At 47.6% G+C, this 23,623-nt stretch overlaps 1 protein-coding gene across 1 annotated transcript in view; it reads left to right on the forward strand.

Moving 5' to 3' along the window:
- gpc6a (glypican 6a) overlaps positions 1-23,623 on the forward strand; it is a 58,504-nt gene that overhangs the window by 24,708 nt on the left and 10,173 nt on the right. The window contains exons 3-4 of the mRNA XM_063010801.1: positions 10,498-10,889; positions 13,968-14,133. Of these exons, the coding sequence (XP_062866871.1) occupies positions 10,498-10,889; positions 13,968-14,133 (558 nt within the window). The remainder of the gene's footprint in view (positions 1-10,497; positions 10,890-13,967; positions 14,134-23,623) is intronic.

The raw sequence follows: 23,623 nt of genomic DNA on the forward strand, positions 1-23,623 counted from the left end.
GATTTACAGGCTGGAACGGTGTCTCTCCAAGCCTGGCTATTTAATTTCATGCTGCAGTGAGCTAGCGACAAACTGCTAACAATAGCAACACGTGAACAGTAGCTAAGCAGCGGCCCTGAGCTGATTGATGGATCTGGGTTCGGTTTGGACGTTTATGACACGTTCAGTAGCGAGAGTGATGGATGAGCAGATCACGGCGCTCATGCTAGCGCAGCGCCGTGCTACGTGTTGCTGGCGGCTCGTGTTGGACATCTGAGGTTCGAGAGCAGAACCTCCCACCCTCAGCTGGTCCTGTCCCAGTGTAGTACCACAGGGAGCGCTGCTCCACCTGGCCTTACATGTTTCTGACTGAGAGCTGAAAACAGACCATCCAGATTCTTTACTGACGGTGTTTTGGGAGGGCGGGGTGTGTGGGTGTGGGTGTGGTGCTGATGTGGGTTCAGTTGGTGGTGGAATATCTAGACTCTAATTCTAACCCTGAACTCCAACCCTGGACTCTAAACTCTAACCCTGAACTCTCACCCTGGACTCTAATTTTAACCCTGAACTCTAACCCTGAACTCTAACCCTGGACTCTAATTTTAACCCTGAACTCTAATTCTAACACTGAACTCTAACCCTGAACTCTAACCCTAGAACTCTTACCCTAAACTCTAACCCTGGACTCTAAACTCTAACCCTGAACTCTTACCCTAAACTCTAACCCTGGACTCTAAACTCTAACCCTGGACTCTAAACTCTAACCCTGAACTCTTACCCTAAACTCTAACCCTGGACTCTAATTTTAACCCTGAACTCTAACCCTAGAACTCTTACCCTAAACTCTAACCCTGGACTCTAATTTTAACCCTGAACTCTAACCCTAAACTCTAACCCCTGGACTCTAATTCTAACACTGAACTCTTACCCTAAACTCTAACCCTGGACTCTAATTTTAACCCTGAACTCTAACCCTAGAACTCTTACCCTAAACTCTAACCCTGGACTCTAAACTCTAACCCTAGAACTCTTACCCTGAACTCTAACCCTGGACTCTAATTTTAACCCTGAACTCTAATTCTAACACTGAACTCTAACCCTGAACTCTAACCCTAGAACTCTTACCCTGAACTCTAACCCTGGACTCTAATTTTAACCCTGAACTCTAATTCTAACACTGAACTCTAAACTCTAACCCTGGACCCTAAACTCTAACCCTGAACTATGTTGGGAGGAAAACGGTACGACTTACAAACAGTGAAGGATCCATAACGGTACGAAGAACATCTGATGAAAATGATCTGATGCCTGCCTGCCAACAAATATGAGGCACGTCACAACAGCAGGCGCACCCTATGGTGCAAACTCTTTTGCCTGATGTTCCTAATGTTAGGATGATAGCTCCTTGGTACATCCTGCTGAGATGATTAAAGGTTGGTTTGATGAACGTGCTGATGAGGTTGAGGTGTTAAAGCTTTACTGGAGGTTCTGGAGTGCATACTGTGATGTAGATCTCCACCTCATTCATCTGCTAAAGAACCACTCAGGTCTCAGATGAGAACATTTAAAGATCTTCCTTCAGTTCCTTCAGATTCAGATCCATCACTGATGTTTCGTTCCACCGTCTGTGGTCCACCAATAAACTATCGACAGGTGACGCCAGTTAAGGTGTGATGGACCCAACCTGCTGTGGGGTTAAAGGTCATGTTGATGTGGCGTGTTCAGATGATCAGTTCTTCTCCATGAGGAACATGTTTAATTTATGAACATGGATCCTGCAGGTTCTTCATCCTGCTGAACCCTCAGCCTCCTCGTTAATATTTATACCCGATCTGTTGGAGACGTCCACCGGCTCCATGTTTAATGTGGCTCTGCTACAGCCGTTGGAATTCTAATTTGTGTCCCTGTTTAATGCTACACGGATGTTTAAACGCTGAGGACGGAGCTCTGCAGGTTCCTCAGCTCTCAGGAGGAGATGTTCGCTCTGTACGATTTCTGTCAGGAATAATTCTGGTGGAACTGGAACTAATAACCACCCGCTCCATGTTTAACGTGGCTCCGGTTACAGCGGCTCCACGTTCAGATGGGACGCCGTGTCTCTCTGAAGGAGAACCGAAGACCTGCTGCTACACCACCGTCTGGAACTGACGAGCGCATCAGTGGGGGGCTGTCCAAAAAAAATGGGACAAATCAAATCCTAAATAAATCAGAGATCATTTACTGGGTTTCATTTTATTTCTGCATTTTCTCTTTTTTCCTCCCAGTTTAGTCGTAGCCAGTTCCTCTTCCTCTGCTGGAGACCCTGATGGTGTATGAGGAGGGTATATTCTCCTGACACGCCCTCCCTCCAGTGCGACCCCTTCTTGTCCCCCCTTACTTCGGTGGATCGGCGCGTGAGGTCGGTCTCACTCAGGGAGAGTCACGCGCTGATCTCCACGTTCCTCCACTTCTGTACAGGCGCCTCAGACTACTAACCAGGGTCCTTACACAGCCTTGAAGACCCCGCCCACTTTTTAGTCCTGTCTTTACCCAGACAGAAGACTAGTGGAGGATTTTGTCTGCTGCACTGTCTGCACTGCCAATCGTGCCCGCTAGGGGCGCCCAGCCGACCGGTAGCAGAGCTGAGACTCGAACACGGAGAGTCCTGACCCGCGATGCTGGTGCGCTAGCAGAATATCCCACTGAGGTTTCAGGTTTGAATCTCAGCCGTGCTATCGGCCGGCCGCGCATCTACACAGACACGATTGTCAGTTTTCAGAAGGGTGGCTGAAGCCCTGACATGAGCAGACTAGACTGAAGGTCCTGGGTTCAATTCCCTTCCTTTTTGTGTGGCGTTTGTATGTTCCCCCTGTGTCCGTGGGGTTTCCTCCGGGTGCTTCGGTTCCCTCCCAGAGTTCAAAGACCTGCAGTGTGTGTGTGTGTGTGTGCAACCCTGACCAGGATAACGTGCTGGTCTAACAAGCTCATTTTAAGGTGTCCGAATACTTTTGGCTATATAGTTTATATATAATACAGATAATGAGATCTCTGTTGGACTATAATGGTAAATCGATTCTTCATTTCTGTAATCTGTGAATGATTTGAATATTTGTTAGATGTAATTTAGCTAAATGTTGTGCTGAGCATGAATGCGCTGGTGCTTTGGAGTGAAGCTGAACACTTGCTGTATTTATTTTGTAAATCACGAACTATGCAGCCGTGAAATCAGGATGAACTGTCACTCCCTGCTTCATAACCCCTCCACCTGACGCGAGCCACAAATCCCCACAGACCTCGGTGCCTAACATACACTCCCCCCCCTCCCCTCCCCCGACCTAAACACCCCCACCGCTGCCGCCCTGCCCGCGGTGGAGTTACAGCCGCAGTGTTTGGCCTCCATAAAGCTTCGGCATGGCTGGACTGTCTGGTCCGTGAAGGTCACATAAAAATGTAATGAAGGATATAAAGTTGAAGCTTAACGTCGTGTGTTCGCGTCCCCTCGCCGGGTGAGTTTTATTATCATCAAACGTTTGTGCGGCGGTGTGATTTTATCGTCCCGCGTAACGAATCCGCCGAGCGAGAAAACAACAGCTGTAAAGAATCCATTTAGTCTGGAGCCACTGATGACTGACTTTTTATCGTCGTATCCGATTCCCCTCTACTGCTGCAGACCTCCATTCCTGACCAAGGGGGGTCGTGACTAACACCAACCGCTTCTTTTCACCTGCACCGGAGGAGTTCATACGGAGATCTGTATCGCGCACGTAGAGTCACGCACTGATCTGTGTTATCCTCCGTCTCCGTGCAGCTGATCGATATAATAATAATATAATAATAGTTATAATAATAATAGCAATAAATAATAATAATAATAATAATAATAATAATAATATTAAATAATAATAATAATGGTAATTGATAACAATAATAAATAATATAATAATAATAATTATTAATAATAATAATATTATTAAATATTAATAATAGTTATAATAATAATAATAATAATAAATAATAACAATTAATAAAGAACAATAATAAATAATATAATAATAATAATTAATAAATAATAATAATAATAAATAATAATAATAATAATAATAAATATATAATTAATTAATTCTAATTAATAAAAATAAATAATAATACTAAATATAAATAATACTAATAATAAGTAATAATAAATATGTAATTAAATAATTATAATTAATAAAAACAAATAACAATAACAATAAATAATAATAATAATATAAATAATAATAATAATAAATAATAATAATATAAATAATAATAATAATAAATAATAATAATACTAGTAATTATAATAATAATAAGTAATAATCATAATAAATGATGGGGTTGGTGCAGCTACAGTCCTGCTTCACTTTTAAAGCTCCTGGGACAAGTTGAATCGATACAGAAGGAGATTTTGTTGTTATATTTGTTGTTAGTCTGATAGCAGATCCACCTACTGGCATGATGCCCATCACTTATGCTCTGTCCTCCACATCACTTAGTACTGCAGTGAAGCTTTAAAGTGGCTGTGTGGCTTCTAAAGTCAACAGAGCCAGGATGCCAAACCCGTTATCCTCGTCCTCGTCCTGAGGGGTCCTTCCAGGTGAGGGGCCCCTAACATCAGTGTGTAAACATCAGTGTGTGTAGGTGAGGGGTCGAGAGCATCCGCTTCATCCATTCATTTGGGCAAATACACTATATAGACAAAAGTATTGGGACGCCTCTCCTAATTACTGATTCAGATAGTCTGAACACATCCGGTCCTGTTAGAGCTTTAAAATCAATGATGTTGAATAAATGATATGTGGCAACAGTTTGGGGAAGGCCGTTTCTCCTTCCTCCAGCATGACTGTTCCAGTGCACAATTCAAACTCAATTAACGGCAGCTCAGTGGTTAGGGTGCTGGACTAGTAATCAGAAGGTTGATGGTTCAAGCCCCACATCTGCCAGGTTGCCACTGTTGGGCCCTTAAGCGAGGCCCTTTACCCTTAAATGCTTGCAGTGTATGTGGTCACAATCGTAAGTCACTTTGGATAAATATGTACATTTGGAACGGGGTGTACAACGTGCTCATCGTGAGGTGTCCAGATACTTATGGCCAGATGTAGCTGGATGAAACCTGATATATTCAGCCCTGATGTTGTTAGCTCTGCAGAAGCAGCGTGAGATGTACGACGTGACCGAGAGCGTTCCGCGTGGCGTCCACGTTATTCTGATCTGCAGGTTCTGGCAGCAGGACGGCGATTTGATCCTCCAGGCTGATGGAACCCTGGACCTGGCAGAAGGGTTCGAGTGGTCCAGTTTGGATCGGATCCACGCCACAGGGTGCAGTACTTTACTTCCTGCTAATTCCCCAGCAGGCCTTGCCCCGAGGTCATGTGATTCAGACAGCAGTCTGTTCGATGCATCTGCGGCGCGACTGTTTAACCAGGACTCGAGGAACCGCGCCAGCGAGCGCAAACCATCACCAACTGTTCCAGACTCCATCCAAACGTTCCTCCTGGAGGGAATACACAATATAGCCAAAAGTATTTGGACACCTAAACAAACCTCTGTGTGATCTTTTCTTCTGAGACGTGTCTGTGTGTGGGAATTTGTGCCTGTTTAGATAAAAGGTGACAGTATTTGTACGGCCGGGTGCTGATTGATCAGTCGGTGTTCCGGTTCATCCCAGAGCTGTTGAGTGGGGCTGAGCTCAGGACTTCATGTCTGTATAGAGCTCGATCATGCTGGAACAGGAGAGGACCTTCCCTAAACTATTTCTGCAAAGTCTGAAGCATGTCATTTCTTTATATGATTGATTTATTACAGCTGTTAGAGTTGCTGAAACTCATTAGAAAGAGCGTCCCAATACTTTTGATTTGTAGAGTTTTGTATGAAACTGTGTGTTGTTATAATTCAGTCACAGATAAGAACAGGCGCAGGATCAGTGCAGGAAAAGCAGACGGGCGTGGTCGCTATAAATCAGGAGGTTTTTGTGAGCTTCTCCTGCTGTTCGCTGCTTTAACGATGGAAATAAAGTCGCTCTGTGACGAATGGATGAACGAAATGATAAATCAGCGAGCGTCCGCGATGTAAACACGTCGTTATCGTCCTGATTTATCCACGCTAGTTCACCCTGTGTGTTTCTGTTCTAGCACGCACAGCGTTACGCTAACGATAGCGCTAGTTTCTTTTTTTAAATATCTTCTAACAACCTGTCGTTTACCCTACTGACCCTCCAGACCTTCTACCAACCTGCTGTTTACCTTACTGACCCTCCAGACCTTCTACCAACCTGCTGTTTACCCTACTGACCCTCCAGACCTTCTACCAACCTGCTGTTTACCTTACTGACCCTCCAGACCTTCTACCAACCTGCTGTTTACCCTACTGACCCTCCAGACCTTCTACCAACCTGCTGTTTACCTTACTGACCCTCCAGACCTTCTACCAACCTGCTGTTTACCTTACTGACCCTCCAGACCTTCTACCAACCTGCTGTTTACCTTACTGACCCTCCAGACCTTCTACCAACCTGCTGTTTACCCTACTGACCCTCCAGACCTTCTACCAACCTGCTGTTTACCCTACTGACCCTCCAGACCTTCTACCCAACCTGCTGTTTACCCTACTGACCCTCCAGACCTTCTACCAACCTGCTGTTTACCTTACTGACCCTCCAGACCTTCTACCAACCTGCTGTTTACCCTACTGACCCTCCAGACCTTCTACCAACCTGCTGTTTACCCTACTTACCCTCCAGACCTTCTACCCAACCTGCTGTTTACCCTACTTACCCTCCAGACCTTCTACCCAACCTGCTGTTTACCCTACTTACCCTCCAGACCTTCTACCCAACCTGCTGTTTACCCTACTGACCCTCCAGACCTTCTACCAACCTGCTGTTTACCCTACTGACCCTCCAGACCTTCTACCCAACCTGCTGTTTACCCTACTGACCCTCCAGACCTTCTACCAACCTGCTGTTTACCTTACTGACCCTCCAGACCTTCTACCAACCTGCTGTTTACCCTACTGACCCTCCAGACCTTCTACCAACCTGCTGTTTACCCTACTTACCCTCCAGACCTTCTACCCAACCTGCTGTTTACCCTACTTACCCTCCAGACCTTCTACCCAACCTGCTGTTTACCCTACTTACCCTCCAGACCTTCTACCCAACCTGCTGTTTACCCTACTGACCCTCCAGACCTTCTACCAACCTGCTGTTTACCCTACTGACCCTCCAGACCTTCTACCCAACCTGCTGTTTACCCTACTTACCCTCCAGACCTTCTACCCAACCTGCTGTTTACCCTACTGACCCTCCAGACCTTCTACCAACCTGCTGTTTACCCTACTGACCCTCCAGACCTTCTACCAACCTGTCGTTTACCCTACTTACCCTCCAGACCTTCTACCCAACCTGCTGTTTACCCTACTGACCCTCCAGACCTTCTACCCAACCTGCTGTTTACCTTACTGACCCTCCAGACCTTCTACCAACCTGCTGTTTACCCTACTGACCCTCCAGACCTTCTACCCAACCTGCTGTTTACCTTACTGACCCTCCAGACCTTCTACCAACCTGCTGTTTACCCTACTGACCCTCCAGACCTTCTACCCAACCTGCTGTTTACCCTACTGACCCTCCAGACCTTCTACCCAACCTGCTGTTTACCTTACTGACCCTCCAGACCTTCTACCAACCTGCTGTTTACCCTACTGACCCTCCAGACCTTCTACCCAACCTGCTGTTTACCTTACTGACCCTCCAGACCTTCTACCAACCTGCTGTTTACCCTACTGACCCTCCAGACCTTCTACCCAACCTGCTGTTTACCCTACTGACCCTCCAGACCTTCTACCAACCTGCTGTTTACCTTACTGACCCTCCAGACCTTCTACCAACCTGCTGTTTACCCTACTGACCCTCCAGACCTTCTACCAACCTGCTGTTTACCCTACTGACCCTCCAGACCTTCTACCAACCTGCTGTTTACCCTACTTACCCTCCAGACCTTCTACCCAACCTGCTGTTTACCCTACTTACCCTCCAGACCTTCTACCCAACCTGCTGTTTACCCTACTTACCCTCCAGACCTTCTACCCAACCTGCTGTTTACCCTACTGACCCTCCAGACCTTCTACCAACCTGCTGTTTACCCTACTGACCCTCCAGACCTTCTACCCAACCTGCTGTTTACCCTACTTACCCTCCAGACCTTCTACCCAACCTGCTGTTTACCCTACTGACCCTCCAGACCTTCTACCAACCTGCTGTTTACCCTACTGACCCTCCAGACCTTCTACCAACCTGTCGTTTACCCTACTTACCCTCCAGACCTTCTACCCAACCTGCTGTTTACCCTACTGACCCTCCAGACCTTCTACCCAACCTGCTGTTTACCTTACTGACCCTCCAGACCTTCTACCAACCTGCTGTTTACCCTACTGACCCTCCAGACCTTCTACCCAACCTGCTGTTTACCTTACTGACCCTCCAGACCTTCTACCAACCTGCTGTTTACCCTACTGACCCTCCAGACCTTCTACCCAACCTGCTGTTTACCCTACTGACCCTCCAGACCTTCTACCCAACCTGCTGTTTACCTTACTGACCCTCCAGACCTTCTACCAACCTGCTGTTTACCCTACTGACCCTCCAGACCTTCTACCCAACCTGCTGTTTACCTTACTGACCCTCCAGACCTTCTACCAACCTGCTGTTTACCCTACTGACCCTCCAGACCTTCTACCCAACCTGCTGTTTACCCTACTGACCCTCCAGACCTTCTACCAACCTGCTGTTTACCTTACTGACCCTCCAGACCTTCTACCAACCTGCTGTTTACCCTACTGACCCTCCAGACCTTCTACCAACCTGCTGTTTACCCTACTGACCCTCCAGACCTTCTACCAACCTGCTGTTTACCCTACTTACCCTCCAGACCTTCTACCCAACCTGCTGTTTACCCTACTTACCCTCCAGACCTTCTACCCAACCTGCTGTTTACCCTACTTACCCTCCAGACCTTCTACCCAACCTGCTGTTTACCCTACTGACCCTCCAGACCTTCTACCAACCTGCTGTTTACCCTACTGACCCTCCAGACCTTCTACCCAACCTGCTGTTTACCCTACTTACCCTCCAGACCTTCTACCCAACCTGCTGTTTACCCTACTGACCCTCCAGACCTTCTACCAACCTGCTGTTTACCCTACTGACCCTCCAGACCTTCTACCAACCTGTCGTTTACCCTACTTACCCTCCAGACCTTCTACCCAACCTGCTGTTTACCCTACTGACCCTCCAGACCTTCTACCCAACCTGCTGTTTACCTTACTGACCCTCCAGACCTTCTACCAACCTGCTGTTTACCCTACTGACCCTCCAGACCTTCTACCCAACCTGCTGTTTACCTTACTGACCCTCCAGACCTTCTACCAACCTGCTGTTTACCCTACTGACCCTCCAGACCTTCTACCCAACCTGCTGTTTACCCTACTGACCCTCCAGACCTTCTACCCAACCTGCTGTTTACCTTACTGACCCTCCAGACCTTCTACCCAACCTGCCATATGGTAGGGTAAACAGCAGGTTGGTAGAAGGTCTGGGGGGTCAGTAGGGTAATCAGCAGGTTGTGGTTGGGTTTCACCTCCAGGTTCTTTGTTCATGATAAATTTTGCTCTCCGTTTATTTTTTCACCTTCCAGAACTAAGTGAAAGCTGCATGATCTTGCAACCCGCCGCTCAGAATGATATAAAAGTCACTGATGAAGAAATCAAAGTGCCGCGGCGGCTAACAGTGAGCAATTAGTAAACGAGGACAAACTTCAAAGCCGCCGACATTTTCTCTTTAGCACCCGCGGACTCGTTCATTAGTCACAATCAGCTGTTCATACTATCACTGGATGCTAGCTAGCTCTGACTAGCGCCTTCCTTTCATGGTTCACACTAGCGTTGGTTCAGTTACCTTGAATAAGGAGTCTGATTCATCATCACAGCACTGAGCGCAGTGTGTGTGTGTGTGGGGGGGGGGGGGGGGACGCAGTGTGTACTGTTTCACTGTGTGCTGGGTAGTGTGTAGGATGTGGGGTGGAGTGTGGATGGTGCAGGGTCAAGGGCGCACTGTGAATGGTGGAGTGTCCAGTATGGAAGGTGCACTGTACAGGGTCCAGTGCTGGGTGGAGTGTGCATTGTGGAGGTGCAGTGTGGACAGTGGAGTGTAGACGGTGCAGTGTGGAGGATTAAGTTTGGAGGGTGCAGTGTGGAGGTGCCTTGTGAAAGGTCCAGTTTGGAGGGTCCAGTGTAGATGGAGGAGTGTAGATGGTGCACTGTGGAGGTGCAGTGTGAAGGGTCCAGTGTGAACAGTGTAGATGGTGCACTGAGATGGCGGGTAGTCTGGAAGATGAACATGATGTGCTAATGTCAGTCTGATCCTGATCCTCTGATCTTGATTCTTTGATCTTGATGCTCGGACCCTTTGATCTTTTGATCAGGACTCTGATTGGTCTCCTCTTTCCCTCCTCTCTCCTGCAGAGTTTTTCCTGGAGTTGCTGGACAGCTCGGAGAGGTCTCTGAACGTCCTGCTGGCGAGAACCTACAGAAAGCTGTTCAGCCACAACTCGGAGCTGCTGGAGGACCTGTTCTCAGAACTGCGGCGCTACTACACAGGGGGCAACGTCAACCTGGAGGAGATGCTAAGCGATTTCTGGGCGCGGCTCCTGGAGAAGATGTTCCAGCTGCTGAACGCTCGTTTCTCCTTCACGGACGATTATCTGGAGTGTGTTAGCAAGTACACGGACCAGCTGTGGCCCTTCGGAGCTGCGCCGCGCAAACTCCGCCTCCAGATCACACGCGCCCTCGCTGCCGCCCGCACCTTCGTCCAGGGGCTGATGGTGGGACGGGAGGTGGCCAACCGTGTAGCCAAGGTGAGACATCAACAATACACCCATCTCACGTCCTGAAGGGTTCAGAGGTGCGTCTGTGTAGTGAGTAATGGGCGTGTTAGCATGTTAGCGTAGCATTAGCCTCTGCTTTAGCCGCTAAGCTGTGTTTGATTAGCGCTGATTGAACTAGAATCAGGACCGTAATTACGTGTCAGACAGCAAACGCTCGTCTTCCATCATCTCAGCTCTTACTGCTGCGCTCGTTTATCTTCTCCACCAACCACCATCAATCACCTCTGATGATGTCATTAGAGAGAGAGACACGCCGAGCATCATGGGAAATGTAGTGTATGGGTTATTAGCACTGAGCAGTGAGAGAAACGCGGTTTAATCTGCTGGATTTAGCGCTTTAACGATTTAACGTTATTTAGGATCTCGGCGGGTCAGGAGTGGAAACGATCGCTTCTCCTGTTTCATCTCTGACATCATTTCCTGTCTCCTACAGCACTAGCGTGTTAGTAAAGTCACACAGGGTCCTCACACAGCCTCCAAGACCCCGCCCACTTTTTACTCCCGTCTTTTCCCCCAACAGTTTGTACCAGTATAACCATCCTCTCCAGTCTGTTTTCACTCAGTACTGGAGCTCCAGATCTTCACATCTCCAGAAGTTCTGCTTTCACGTTCCTCATGTTGCTCCTCATCACCTCCTTATCTGAATAAAGTTCTCCTGGTGTAGTTGAAGGTTTGATGTGGTCTAAAGGTGAGGAGTATGAGGACGGTTCTTTGAGAGGATGAGGAACACTCAGCAGGTTCCTCACAGATCTGAGAGCTCAGTAATCGGATCAGATCATTAATATATAGACGCTCACTCTCTCTCTCTCTCTCTCAGAGCTGCACTCTCTCGTTTTACATCCAGCTCTCTCTCAATGAAGTGATGATTTAGTTTAGTGTGAACGTTCTCCTCTCCTCCTCCCTGAAGGAGCTCTGGATGGAATCGGATCTGGTCTGAGTGCACTTCAGAGAGCTGATTGGTTCTCAATCATTTATCCTCATTTTATTTTTCCAACCGCTCAAGTACTTCAGGTCTCAGAAAACCTGCCTGCTGAGGGAACCTCAAACCTGCCTGCTGAAGGAACCTTAAATCACCCTGCTGAAGGAACCTCAAAACCACCCTGCTGAGGGAACCTCAAACCCACCCTGCTGGAGGAACCTCAAACCCACCCTGCTGAAGGAACCTCAAACCCACCCTGCTGAGGGAACCTCAAACCCACCCTGCTGAAGGAACCTCAAACCCACCCTGCTGAGGGAACCTCAAACCCACCCTGCTGAAGGAACCTCAAACCCACCCTGCTTAGGGAACCTCAAACCCACCCTGCTGGAGGAACCTCAAACCCACCCTGCACAGGGAATTTCAAACCCACCCTGCTGAGGGAACCTCAAACCCACCCTGCTGGAGGAACCTCAAACCCACCCTGCTGGAGGAACCTCAAACCCACCCTGCTGAGGGAACCTCAAACCCACCCTGCTGGAGGAACCTCAAACCCACCCTGCTGAGGGAATTTCAAACACACCCTGCTAAGGGAACCTGAAATCACCTTGCTGGAGGAACCTCAAACCCACCCTGCTGAAGGAACCCCATACTCTCTATGCTGAGGGAACATCAACCTTACTGTGACGTAGCTGGAAAAGTGTGATTAGCGTATAAAAACAGACATGGTCAGCAGGTCCTTCCACCTGGTTGTTATCAGGAGAACGTTTTGGGTTTGATGAACGCTGAGAGCTGGATGAATGATTTAATCCTGAGATTTATGGAGAATAATTTGTGGCGTTGAAGGATCGATGTTTTTAATCAATCCCAGTTAAACCGCCGGCGCTCAGGAAATCAATAACGATCCGTGATGATCTACAGCTCACGTATAAATCCAGCAACGTGAGAAGATCCTTCATCAGGGTTCTTCAGCAGCGGAGCTGCGTGAACTCTGACCTTAAGAAAATAATAGCTAATAAATATTCGGCTCGTCTTTCAGACGGTGGAGGCGCTGTGATGATTTTCCTCTGCTTTCCTCTGCTTAGTGAGTTGTTGAGTGATCAGAAGGTCTGAGGGTCTCTGTGCAGCACCATGGATCAGCCAGCAGAGGGCGTAAGTGCAGCAGTGATGAGGAATCCCCTCCAGCGGAGTTATCCCATCCTCATCACTGCTGCACTTACGCCCTCTGCTGGCTGATCCATGGTGCTGCAAGAGACGTGGTTTGGAACCACCACGATGGACCAGGACCATCCACCTGTCCATTTATCCATCTGTGTCCCTTCATCTCTGTGTGTCCTGTCCCCCTGATGACCGTGTCTCTGTATGTCCTGTCCCCCTGATGACCATGTCTCTGTGTGTCCTGTCCCCCTGATGACCATGTCTCTGTATGTCCTGTCCCCCTGATGACCGTGTCTCTGTATGTCCTGTCCCCCTGATGACCGTGTCTCTGTATGTCCTGTCCCCCTGATGACCGTGTCTCTGTATGTCCTGTCCCCCTGATGACCGTGTCTCTGTGTCCTGTCCCCCTGATGACCATGTCTCTGTGTGTCCTGTCCCCCTGATGACCATGTCTCTGTATGTCCTGTCCCCCTGATGACCATGTCTCTGTGTGTCCTGTCCCCCTGATGACCGTGTCTCTGTATGTCCTGTCCCCCTGATGACCGTGTCTCTGTGTGTCCTGTCCCCCTGATGACCGTGTCTCTGCGTGTCCTGTCCCCCTGATGACCGTGTCTCTGTGTGTCCTGTCCCCCTGATGACCGTGTCTCTGTGTGTCCTGTCACTCTGATGACCGTGTCTCTGTGTCCTGTCCTTCTGATGACCATGTCTCTGTGTGTCCTGTCCCCCTGATGACCGTGTCTCTGTGTGTCCTGTCACTCTGATGACCGTGTCTCTGTATGTCCTTTCCTTCTGATGACCGTTTCTCTGTGTGTCCTGTCCCCCTGATGACCGTGTCTCTGTGTGTCCTGTCCCCCTGATGACCGTGTCTCTGTGTGTCCTGTCCCCCTGATGACCGTGTCTCTGTGTGTCCTGTCCCCCTGATGACCATGTCTCTGTGTCCTGTCCCCCTGATGACCGTGTCTCTGTGTCCTCAGGTGAACGTGTCCCCGGGTTGCAGTAAGGCTCTGGTCCGGATGCTGTACTGTCCGTACTGCGGAGGGTTTGTGGGACTGAAGCCGTGCAGGAGTTACTGTCAGAACGTACTGAAGGGCTGCCTGGCCAACCAAGCCGACCTGGACCTGGAGTGGAACGTCTTCATCGGTACGTTCAGTGGAATGTTCTTTATTTAAAGCTGAAGAAGATCTGAGCTTCACCACCATTTTTATTTTCTCTGCTATAGATTTTCAATCAGTTTTTCTCTATAAAGGACATCGACCCCAAAACCACACGCCATCGGTCACCCACACCATCAGCACCACTCACAGTCATCACTGTCATCACCACTCACACCCCCACCACCCACACCATCAGCACCACCCACACCATCAGCACCACTCACCATCTATAGTATCACCACCATCACCATCATCACCAACCCCACCATCCACATCATCACCTACATCACCACGCTCATCATCAGCACCTCCACCATCTAAAATATCACGCTCATCCACACCCCAGCACCAACCTTACCACAATTACCACACCCTCATCCTCCTTACCACCTCTGCCGCTCATGTTGTAAATATTTGTGTGGGTGGTGAGGGTGTGTGTGGGTGTGTGGGTGGTGTGTGTGTGTGGGTGATGTGGGTGTGTGTATGTGTGTGGGTGGTGTGGGTGTGTGTGTGTGGCTGGTATGGGTGGTGTGGGTGTGTGTGTGGGTGGTGTGGGTGTGTGTGTGGGTGTGGGTGTGTGTGGGTGGTGTGGGTGTGTATGTGTGTGTGCGTGTGGGTGGTGTGGGTGTGTGTGGGTGGTGTGGGTGTGTGTGTGGGTGTGTGTGTGTGTGTGGGTGGTGTGGGTGTGTGTGTGGGTGTGTGGGTGGGTGTGTGGGTGGGTGGGTGGTGTGGGTGTGTGTGTGTGTGGGTGTGTGTGTGTGTGTGTGTGTGTGTGTGGGTGGTGTGGGTGTGTGTGTGTGGGTGTGTGTGTGGGTGGTGTGGGTGTGGGTGTGTATGTGTGTGGGTGTGTGTGTGTGGGTGGTATGGGTGGTGTGGGTGTGTGTGTGTGGGTGGTGTGGGTGTGTGTGTGGGTGGTGTGTGTGTGTGTGTGTGTGTGGGTGTGTGTGGGTGGTGTGTGTGGGTGGTGTGGGTGTGTGTGTGTGTGTGTGTGTGGGTGTGTGTGGGTGGTGTGGGTGTGGGTGGTGTGTGTGGGTGGTGTGTGTGTGTGTGTGTGTGTGTGTGGGTGTGTGTGGGTGGTGTGTGTGGGTGGTGTGGGTGTGTGTGTGTGTGGGTGTGTGTGTGGGGGTGTGTGTGTGGGTGTGTGTGTGTGTATGTGGTGTGTGTGTGTGGGTGGTGTGGGTGTGTGTGTAGGTGGTGTGGGTGTGTATGTGTGTGGGTGTGGGTGGTGTGTGTGTGTGTGTGGGTGGTGTGTGTGTGGGTGGTGTGGGTGTGTGTGTGTGGGGGTGTGTGTGTGGGTGTGTGTGTGTGGGTGGTGTGGGTGTGTGTGTGTGGGTGGTGTGGGTGTGTGTGTAGGTGGTGTGAGTGTGTATGTGTGTGGGTGTGTGTGTGGGTGGTGTGGGTGTGTGTGTGTGGTTGGTGCGGGTGTGTGGGAGATGTTGCTGATGGTGACATTAGGCTTCAGCTCTCAGATGGATGGCGTCTCAGTCCAGCAGACGTGTGAGTGGAGCGGTGGTTTCCTCCCAGTACTACTGGGATTTAGGGAGCGCTCTAATGGAACAGCCGTCTCTCAGTCTGTAGCGCTGCTGCTCAGACATAATCAGCAGATGAAGAGGAATTACCCGGCCGCCGCTCTCGTCCTGATTTTCTGATCAGAGGAAATGATCATTGATTCGTTCCAACCACTTCCTGTCTAAAAGCTTCTTTCTCGAAATCACTCCGACTCCATTACACCGCGGCCGCCGGGGGAGCGCTCTACTGAGCGTGCTCAGTACATCTGATTTATTAGAAACGCTCGGCGCTGGGCCGGACCCGCGGACCGAACCCACGGACCGAACCCTGCCACTACCAACTCTGCTAATTCAGACCTAATGATCCAGGATTTAGGTACATAACCACAACGAAGCTTCAGCGCCGTCCAATCAGAGAGCAGCGACTTGAGCGGCTACAGGAACCACCTGAGTTACAGGAACCACCTGAGTTACAGGAACCACCTGAGCTTGGTGGGTTTGTTTTTATAGAAGCACCAGGATCACGTCTCTTCATTACCACACTGTGAAGCTTTCAGTAACGCTAATACAGAGGATCTGGCAACCGGAGTTAATAATAATAATAATAATAAATGTAATAATAATAATAAAATAATAATAATAATAAAATAATAATAATAAATGTTATAATAATAATAATAATAATAATAATAATAAATGTTATAATTAATAAATGTTATAATAATAATTAATGATAATAAATGTTATAATAATAATAATATAATAACAATAATAATAAATGTTATAACAATAAATAAATGTAAAAATTATAATAAGAATAACATAAATAATAATTATTATACATATTTTAATAATGATAATAATAAATCATAACTAATAGCAATAATAAAATAATAATAATGATAATAATAATAAATGTTATAATAATAAAAATAATAATTGTCATAATAATAATAATAAAAATATAATAATAATAATAATAAATGAGCCCAAACAAACATTACAGATTGAGGCTCATCATGTGCTGACAGACAAACATGTGAAGCTCATATGAGGGGCCGACACTGAGGGGCCAATCATTCAGTAATGCGCTGGTGTGTTACAGCAGGTTGTACAGCAGGGTTTACAGTGTGTGTGTGAGGTGGAACCTCGTCTCGTACACTCGTCTCTGTTAGCTCCAGGCTGAAACATGGCCGCTCTGTTATTATTAATAACTGCAGATTCAAACCCGCGCGCTGGAGGTGATGTGTGGTGGAGTCTCGGTGGGCTGCGTCCCAAATCACAGAGCTACCTCGCTCAATCAGACTGCAGGAGGTACGTCTCACACCTCCTGTAATTACACCTGTGTGTGATGATCTATTTAAATGTAACGAGGCCACGGGCGCTGTGATCGTTACAGGAACCACCTGAGCTAGGTGGGTTTGTTTTTATAGAAGCACCAGGATCACGTCTCTTCATTACCACACTGTGTAACCAGGAAACTCCAGCGTCTACGGCTAGCTAACACGCTATGCTAACACGCTGGAGCTTTGTTCACTGTGATTCTGAGTGTGTTGTTCATCCTCAGATCAGTAAAGATCGCTGAATGAGCGGGTGGTGAGCAGGCGGTGAGCGGATGAATGAGCGGGCGGTGAGCGGGTGGCGAGCGCTGGGTTCCGGTTTTAGCACCACATGAAAACCACAAGATGAAAAATAAATGAGGCTGAAGGATCGATAGAGATCAGTTACAGCGCGGTGAGGACGCTCTCGCTAACGAAGCTTAATTAGATACGAAGATGAATCAGATACTCGCTGTCCAAATACTTCTGAACACTCACTCACTCACATTTAGCATCGTCAGTACAGCAGCGTGGTTATTATGATGCTAACTTTGTTTGCGCGGTGTTTGAACTGTGGGATGTTCGGAGGGGTGTAAGATTAGATCATATCGATGATGCCACCTCCATCATCTCCATTCCTCATTATTACACTGATATGCTGGTGCACCGGGGTGGCACAGCTGGTGAAATGGTGCCGCACAGCTGCATGGGACCTGGGTTTGGTCCCTGTGATGAATGCCACCCTGTGTTTTTGGGTGGCATCGGACCCACTGCAACTCAAGTGATGATAAAGTGACCATGATCCCTGTCTCTGTATCGGACACAGATTTGAGACACTTCACTAATTTGTATTAGTACCAGGCGTGGATTTGGGACATGCCCCTGATCTGTATCTCTGTATTGCATGTAGATTTGGGACAAACCCTAATTTGTGTCTCTGCACCGGATGTAGATTTGGGGCACGTCCCTGATCTGTTTTCTCTTATCTGATGTAGATTTGGGACACGTCCCTGATCTGTATCTTTACCGGACATAGATTTGGGGCATGTCCCTAATTTGTGTCTCTGCACTGGACGTCGATTTAGGACACATCCCTAACCTGTGTCTCTGAATTAATGTAGATTTGGGACATGTCCTTGATCAGTATCTAGTACCAGGCGTGGATTTGGACACGTCCCTGATCAGGTGTCTCTGTACCGGACGCAGATTTACACTGGAGCTCGTACGTCTCACTCTGAACAAATATCAATAAACAGAGAAGAAATAATGAATATTTTATTATTTATATTTTAATAGACGTTAGCTCTGTTTATTAGGGATCGTTACTTAAATGTCTCTGAAGTTTTAACTGATTTAAACGTGATGATGATGATCAGAGGAAGAGGGAGAGAACCTCATCGTGATGCTTCTTTATTTTTTGTTCCATCAGAAGTAAAAACGTCTCCGATTATTTTATTAGAAACGATAAATGAAGTGAATCAGGTTTATTTATGAGTGTTGATGCAGCGCGCAGGATCCTCATTACTGTTATTAATACTCTCACACACACACACACACACACACACACACACACACACACACACACTCCACTGTAGACGAGAGGATCTCAGATCGGAGGTCAGAACCTGGATTAATAAAATCATCTCCTCATATCGCGGCTTTATTCTCTTCATCTTTTATTCATCTCAGTGTTTGTTCCTCCTCTTATTTATCTTCATTTATTCATCACGGCTTTCATCTGAGGCGCACCCACCGCCACTGCAGGGGTCCAAACTGAGAGAGGAACCGTGATGAGGAACCGTGATGAGGAACCTGCACAGCAGCTCAAACTCAACTAACCAACAGACGTGTTCATTAAGTGTGTGTGTACAGTGTGTGTACAATGTGTGTACAGTGTGTGTACAGTGTGTGTGTGTACAGTGTGTGTACAGTGTGTGTACAGTGTGTGTACAGTGTGTGTGTACAGTGTGTGTACAGTGTGTGTGTGTACAGTGTGTGTACAGTGTGTGTGTGTAGTGTGTCTACAGTGTGTCTACAGAGTGTGTGTAGTGTGTGTACAGTGTGTGTACAGAGTGTGTGTGTAGAGTGTGTACAGTGTGTGTGTGTACAGTGTGTGTAGTGTGTGTGTACAGTGTGTGTGTGTACAGTGTGTGTACAGTGTGTGTGTACAGTGTGTGTACAGTGTGTGTGTGTACAGTGTGTGTGTACAGTGTGTACAGTGTGTGTGTACAGAGTGTGTGTACAGTGTGTGTACAGAGTGTGTGTGTACAGTGTGTGTGTGTACAGTGTGTACAGTGTGTGTGTACAGAGTGTGTGTACAGTGTGTGTGAACAGTGTGTGTACAGTGTGTCTACAGAGTGTGTGTACAGTGTGTGTGTGTACAGTGTGTGTACAGAGTGTGTGTACAGTGTGTCTACAGTGTGTGTACAGTGTGTGTACAGTGTGTGTACAGTGTGTGTACAGTGTGTGTGTGTACAGTGTGTCTACAGAGTGTGTGTACAGTGTGTGTACAGTGTGTGTACAGTGTGTGTACAGAGTGTGTGTACAGTGTGTGTACAGTGTGTGTACAGTGTGTGTACAGTGTGTGTACAGAGTGTGTGTAGTGTGTCTACAGTGTGTGTACAGTGTGTGTACAGTGTGTGTGTGTACAGTGTGTCTACAGTGTGTGTACAGTGTGTGTACAGTGTGTGTGTACAGAGTGTGTGTACAGAGTGTGTGTACAGTGTGTGTACAGAGTGTGTGTACAGTGTGTGTACAGTTTGTCTACAGTGTGTGTACAGAGTGTGTGTACAGAGTGTGTGTACAGAGTGTGTGTACAGTGTGTGTGTACAGAGTGTGTCTACAGAGTGTGTGTACAGAGTGTGTGTGTGTACAGTGTGTCTACAGAGTGTGTGTACAGTGTGTCTACAGAGTGTGTGTACAGAGTGTGTGTACAGAGTGTGTGTACAGTGTGTGAACAGTGTGTGTGTGTACAGTGTCTACAGAGTGTGTGTACAGTGTGTGTACAGAGTGTGTGTACAGTGTGTGTACAGTGTGTGTGTGTACAGTGTCTACAGAGTGTGTGTACAGTGTGTGTACAGAGTGTGTGTACAGTGTGTGTACAGAGTGTGTGTACAGAGTGTGTACAGAGTGTGTGTACAGTGTGTGTACAGTGTGTCTACAGAGTGTGTGTACAGAGTGTGTGTACAGAGTGTGTGTACAGTGTGTGTACAGAGTGTGTGTACAGAGTGTGTGTACAGTGTGTGTGTACAGAGTGTGTGTACAGTGTGTGTACAGTGTGTGTGTAGTGTGTCTACAGTGTGTCTACAGAGTGTGTGTACAGTGTGTGTGTACAGAGTGTGTGTACAGAGTGTGTGTACAGTGTGTGTACAGTGTGTGTACAGAGTGTGTGTACAGTGTGTGTACAGTGTGTGTGTGTACAGTGTGTGTACAGTGTGTGTGTGTACAGTGTGTCTACAGTGTGTGTACAGAGTGTGTGTACAGTGTGTGTGTACAGAGTGTGTCTACAGAGTGTGTGTACAGAGTGTGTGTGTGTACAGTGTGTCTACAGAGTGTGTGTACAGAGTGTGTGTACAGAGTGTGTGTACAGTGTGTGTACAGAGTGTGTGTACAGTGTGTGTACAGAGTGTGTACAGTGTGTGTACAGTGTGTGTACAGTGTGTCTACAGAGTGTGTGTACAGAGTGTGTGTACAGTGTGTGTACAGAGTGTGTGTACAGAGTGTGTGTACAGTGTGTGTACAGAGTGTGTGTACAGAGTGTGTGTACAGTGTGTGTACAGTGTGTGTGTGTGTGTAGTGTGTCTACAGTGTGTCTACAGAGTGTGTGTACAGTGTGTGTACAGAGTGTGTGTACAGAGTGTGTGTACAGTGTGTGTACAGAGTGTGTGTACAGTGTGTGTGTGTACAGTGTGTGTACAGTGTGTGTGTGTACAGTGTGTCTACAGTGTGTGTACAGAGTGTGTGTACAGTGTGTGTACAGAGTGTGTGTACAGAGTGTGTGTACAGTGTGTGTACAGAGTGTGTGTACAGTGTGTGTACAGTGTGTGTGTACAGTGTGTGTACAGTGTGTGTGTGTACAGTGTGTGTACAGTGTGTGTGTGTACAGTGTGTGTACAGTGTGTGTACAGAGTGTGTGTACAGAGTGTGTGTACAGTGTGTGTGTACAGAGTGTGTCTACAGAGTGTGTGTACAGAGTGTGTGTGTGTACAGTGTGTCTACAGAGTGTGTGTACAGTGTGTGTACAGAGTGTGTGTACAGTGTGTGTGTACAGAGTGTGTCTACAGAGTGTGTGTACAGAGTGTGTGTGTGTACAGTGTGTCTACAGAGTGTGTGTACAGAGTGTGTGTACAGAGTGTGTGTACAGTGTGTGTACAGAGTGTGTGTACAGTGTGTGTACAGAGTGTGTGTACAGTGTGTGTACAGAGTGTGTACAGAGTGTGTGTACAGTGTGTGTACAGTGTGTCTACAGAGTGTGTGTACAGAGTGTGTGTACAGTGTGTGTACAGTGTGTGTGTGTACAGTGTGTGTACAGTGTGTGTGTGTACAGTGTGTGTACAGTGTGTGTGTGTACAGTGTGTGTACAGTGTGTGTACAGAGTGTGTGTACAGAGTGTGTGTACAGTGTGTGTGTACAGAGTGTGTCTACAGAGTGTGTGTACAGAGTGTGTGTGTGTACAGTGTGTCTACAGAGTGTGTGTACAGAGTGTGTGTACAGAGTGTGTGTACAGTGTGTGTGTACAGAGTGTGTCTACAGAGTGTGTGTACAGAGTGTGTGTGTGTACAGTGTGTCTACAGAGTGTGTGTACAGAGTGTGTGTACAGAGTGTGTGTACAGTGTGTGTACAGAGTGTGTGTACAGTGTGTGTACAGAGTGTGTGTACAGTGTGTGTACAGAGTGTGTACAGAGTGTGTGTACAGTGTGTGTACAGTGTGTCTACAGAGTGTGTGTACAGAGTGTGTGTACAGTGTGTGTACAGAGTGTGTGTACAGAGTGTGTGTACAGTGTGTGTACAGAGTGTGTGTACAGAGTGTGTGTACAGTGTGTGTACAGTGTGTGTGTGTGTGTAGTGTGTCTACAGTGTGTCTACAGAGTGTGTGTACAGTGTGTGTACAGAGTGTGTGTACAGAGTGTGTGTACAGTGTGTGTACAGAGTGTGTGTACAGAGTGTGTGTACAGTGTGTGTACAGAGTGTGTGTACAGTGTGTGTACAGAGTGTGTGTACAGAGTGTGTACAGTGTGTGTACAGAGTGTGTGTACAGAGTGTGTGTACAGTGTGTGTACAGTGTGTGTGTGTACAGTGTGTGTACAGTGTGTGTGTGTACAGTGTGTCTACAGTGTGTGTACAGAGTGTGTGTACAGTGTGTGTACAGAGTGTGTGTACAGAGTGTGTGTACAGTGTGTGTACAGAGTGTGTGTACAGTGTGTGTACAGTGTGTGTGTACAGTGTGTGTACAGTGTGTGTGTGTACAGTGTGTGTACAGTGTGTGTGTGTACAGTGTGTGTACAGTGTGTGTACAGAGTGTGTGTACAGAGTGTGTGTACAGTGTGTGTGTACAGAGTGTGTCTACAGAGTGTGTGTACAGAGTGTGTGTGTGTACAGTGTGTCTACAGAGTGTGTGTACAGAGTGTGTGTACAGAGTGTGTGTACAGTGTGTGTGTACAGAGTGTGTCTACAGAGTGTGTGTACAGAGTGTGTGTGTGTACAGTGTGTCTACAGAGTGTGTGTACAGAGTGTGTGTACAGAGTGTGTGTACAGTGTGTGTACAGAGTGTGTGTACAGTGTGTGTACAGAGTGTGTGTACAGTGTGTGTACAGAGTGTGTACAGAGTGTGTGTACAGTGTGTGTACAGTGTGTCTACAGAGTGTGTGTACAGAGTGTGTGTACAGTGTGTGTACAGAGTGTGTGTACAGAGTGTGTGTACAGTGTGTGTACAGAGTGTGTGTACAGAGTGTGTGTACAGTGTGTGTACAGTGTGTGTGTGTGTGTAGTGTGTCTACAGTGTGTCTACAGAGTGTGTGTACAGTGTGTGTACAGAGTGTGTGTACAGTGTGTGTACAGAGTGTGTGTACAGAGTGTGTACAGTGTGTGTACAGAGTGTGTGTACAGAGTGTGTGAACAGTGTGTGTAGTGTGTGTGTGTACAGTGTGTGTACAGTGTGTGTACAGTGTGTGTACAGTGTGTGTACAGTGTGTGTGTGTACAGTGTGTGTACAGAGTGTGTTTACAGTGTGTGTACAGAGTGTGTGTACAGTGTGTGTACAGAGTGTGTGTACAGAGTGTGTAGTGTGTGTACAGAGTGTGTGAACAGTGTGTGTAGTGTGTGTGTGTACAGTGTGTGTACAGTGTGTGTGTGTACAGTGTGTGTACAGTGTGTGTACAGTGTGTGTACAGTGTGTGTACAGTGTGTGTGTGTACAGTGTGTGTGTACAGTGTGTCTACAGTGTGTGTACAGTGTGTGTACAGAGTGTGTGTACAGTGTGTGTACAGTGTGTGTGTGTGTACAGTGTCTACAGTGTGTGTACAGTGTGTGTGTGTGTGTACAGTGTGTGTACAGTGTGTGTGTGTGTGTACAGTGTGTGTACAGTGTGTGTACAGTGTGTGTACAGTGTGTGTACAGTGTGTGTGTGTACAGTGTGTCTACAGAGTGTGTG

This window comes from Trichomycterus rosablanca, chromosome 15 (assembly GCF_030014385.1).
Source record: "Trichomycterus rosablanca isolate fTriRos1 chromosome 15, fTriRos1.hap1, whole genome shotgun sequence".
Lineage (NCBI taxonomy): Eukaryota > Metazoa > Chordata > Actinopteri > Siluriformes > Trichomycteridae > Trichomycterus > Trichomycterus rosablanca.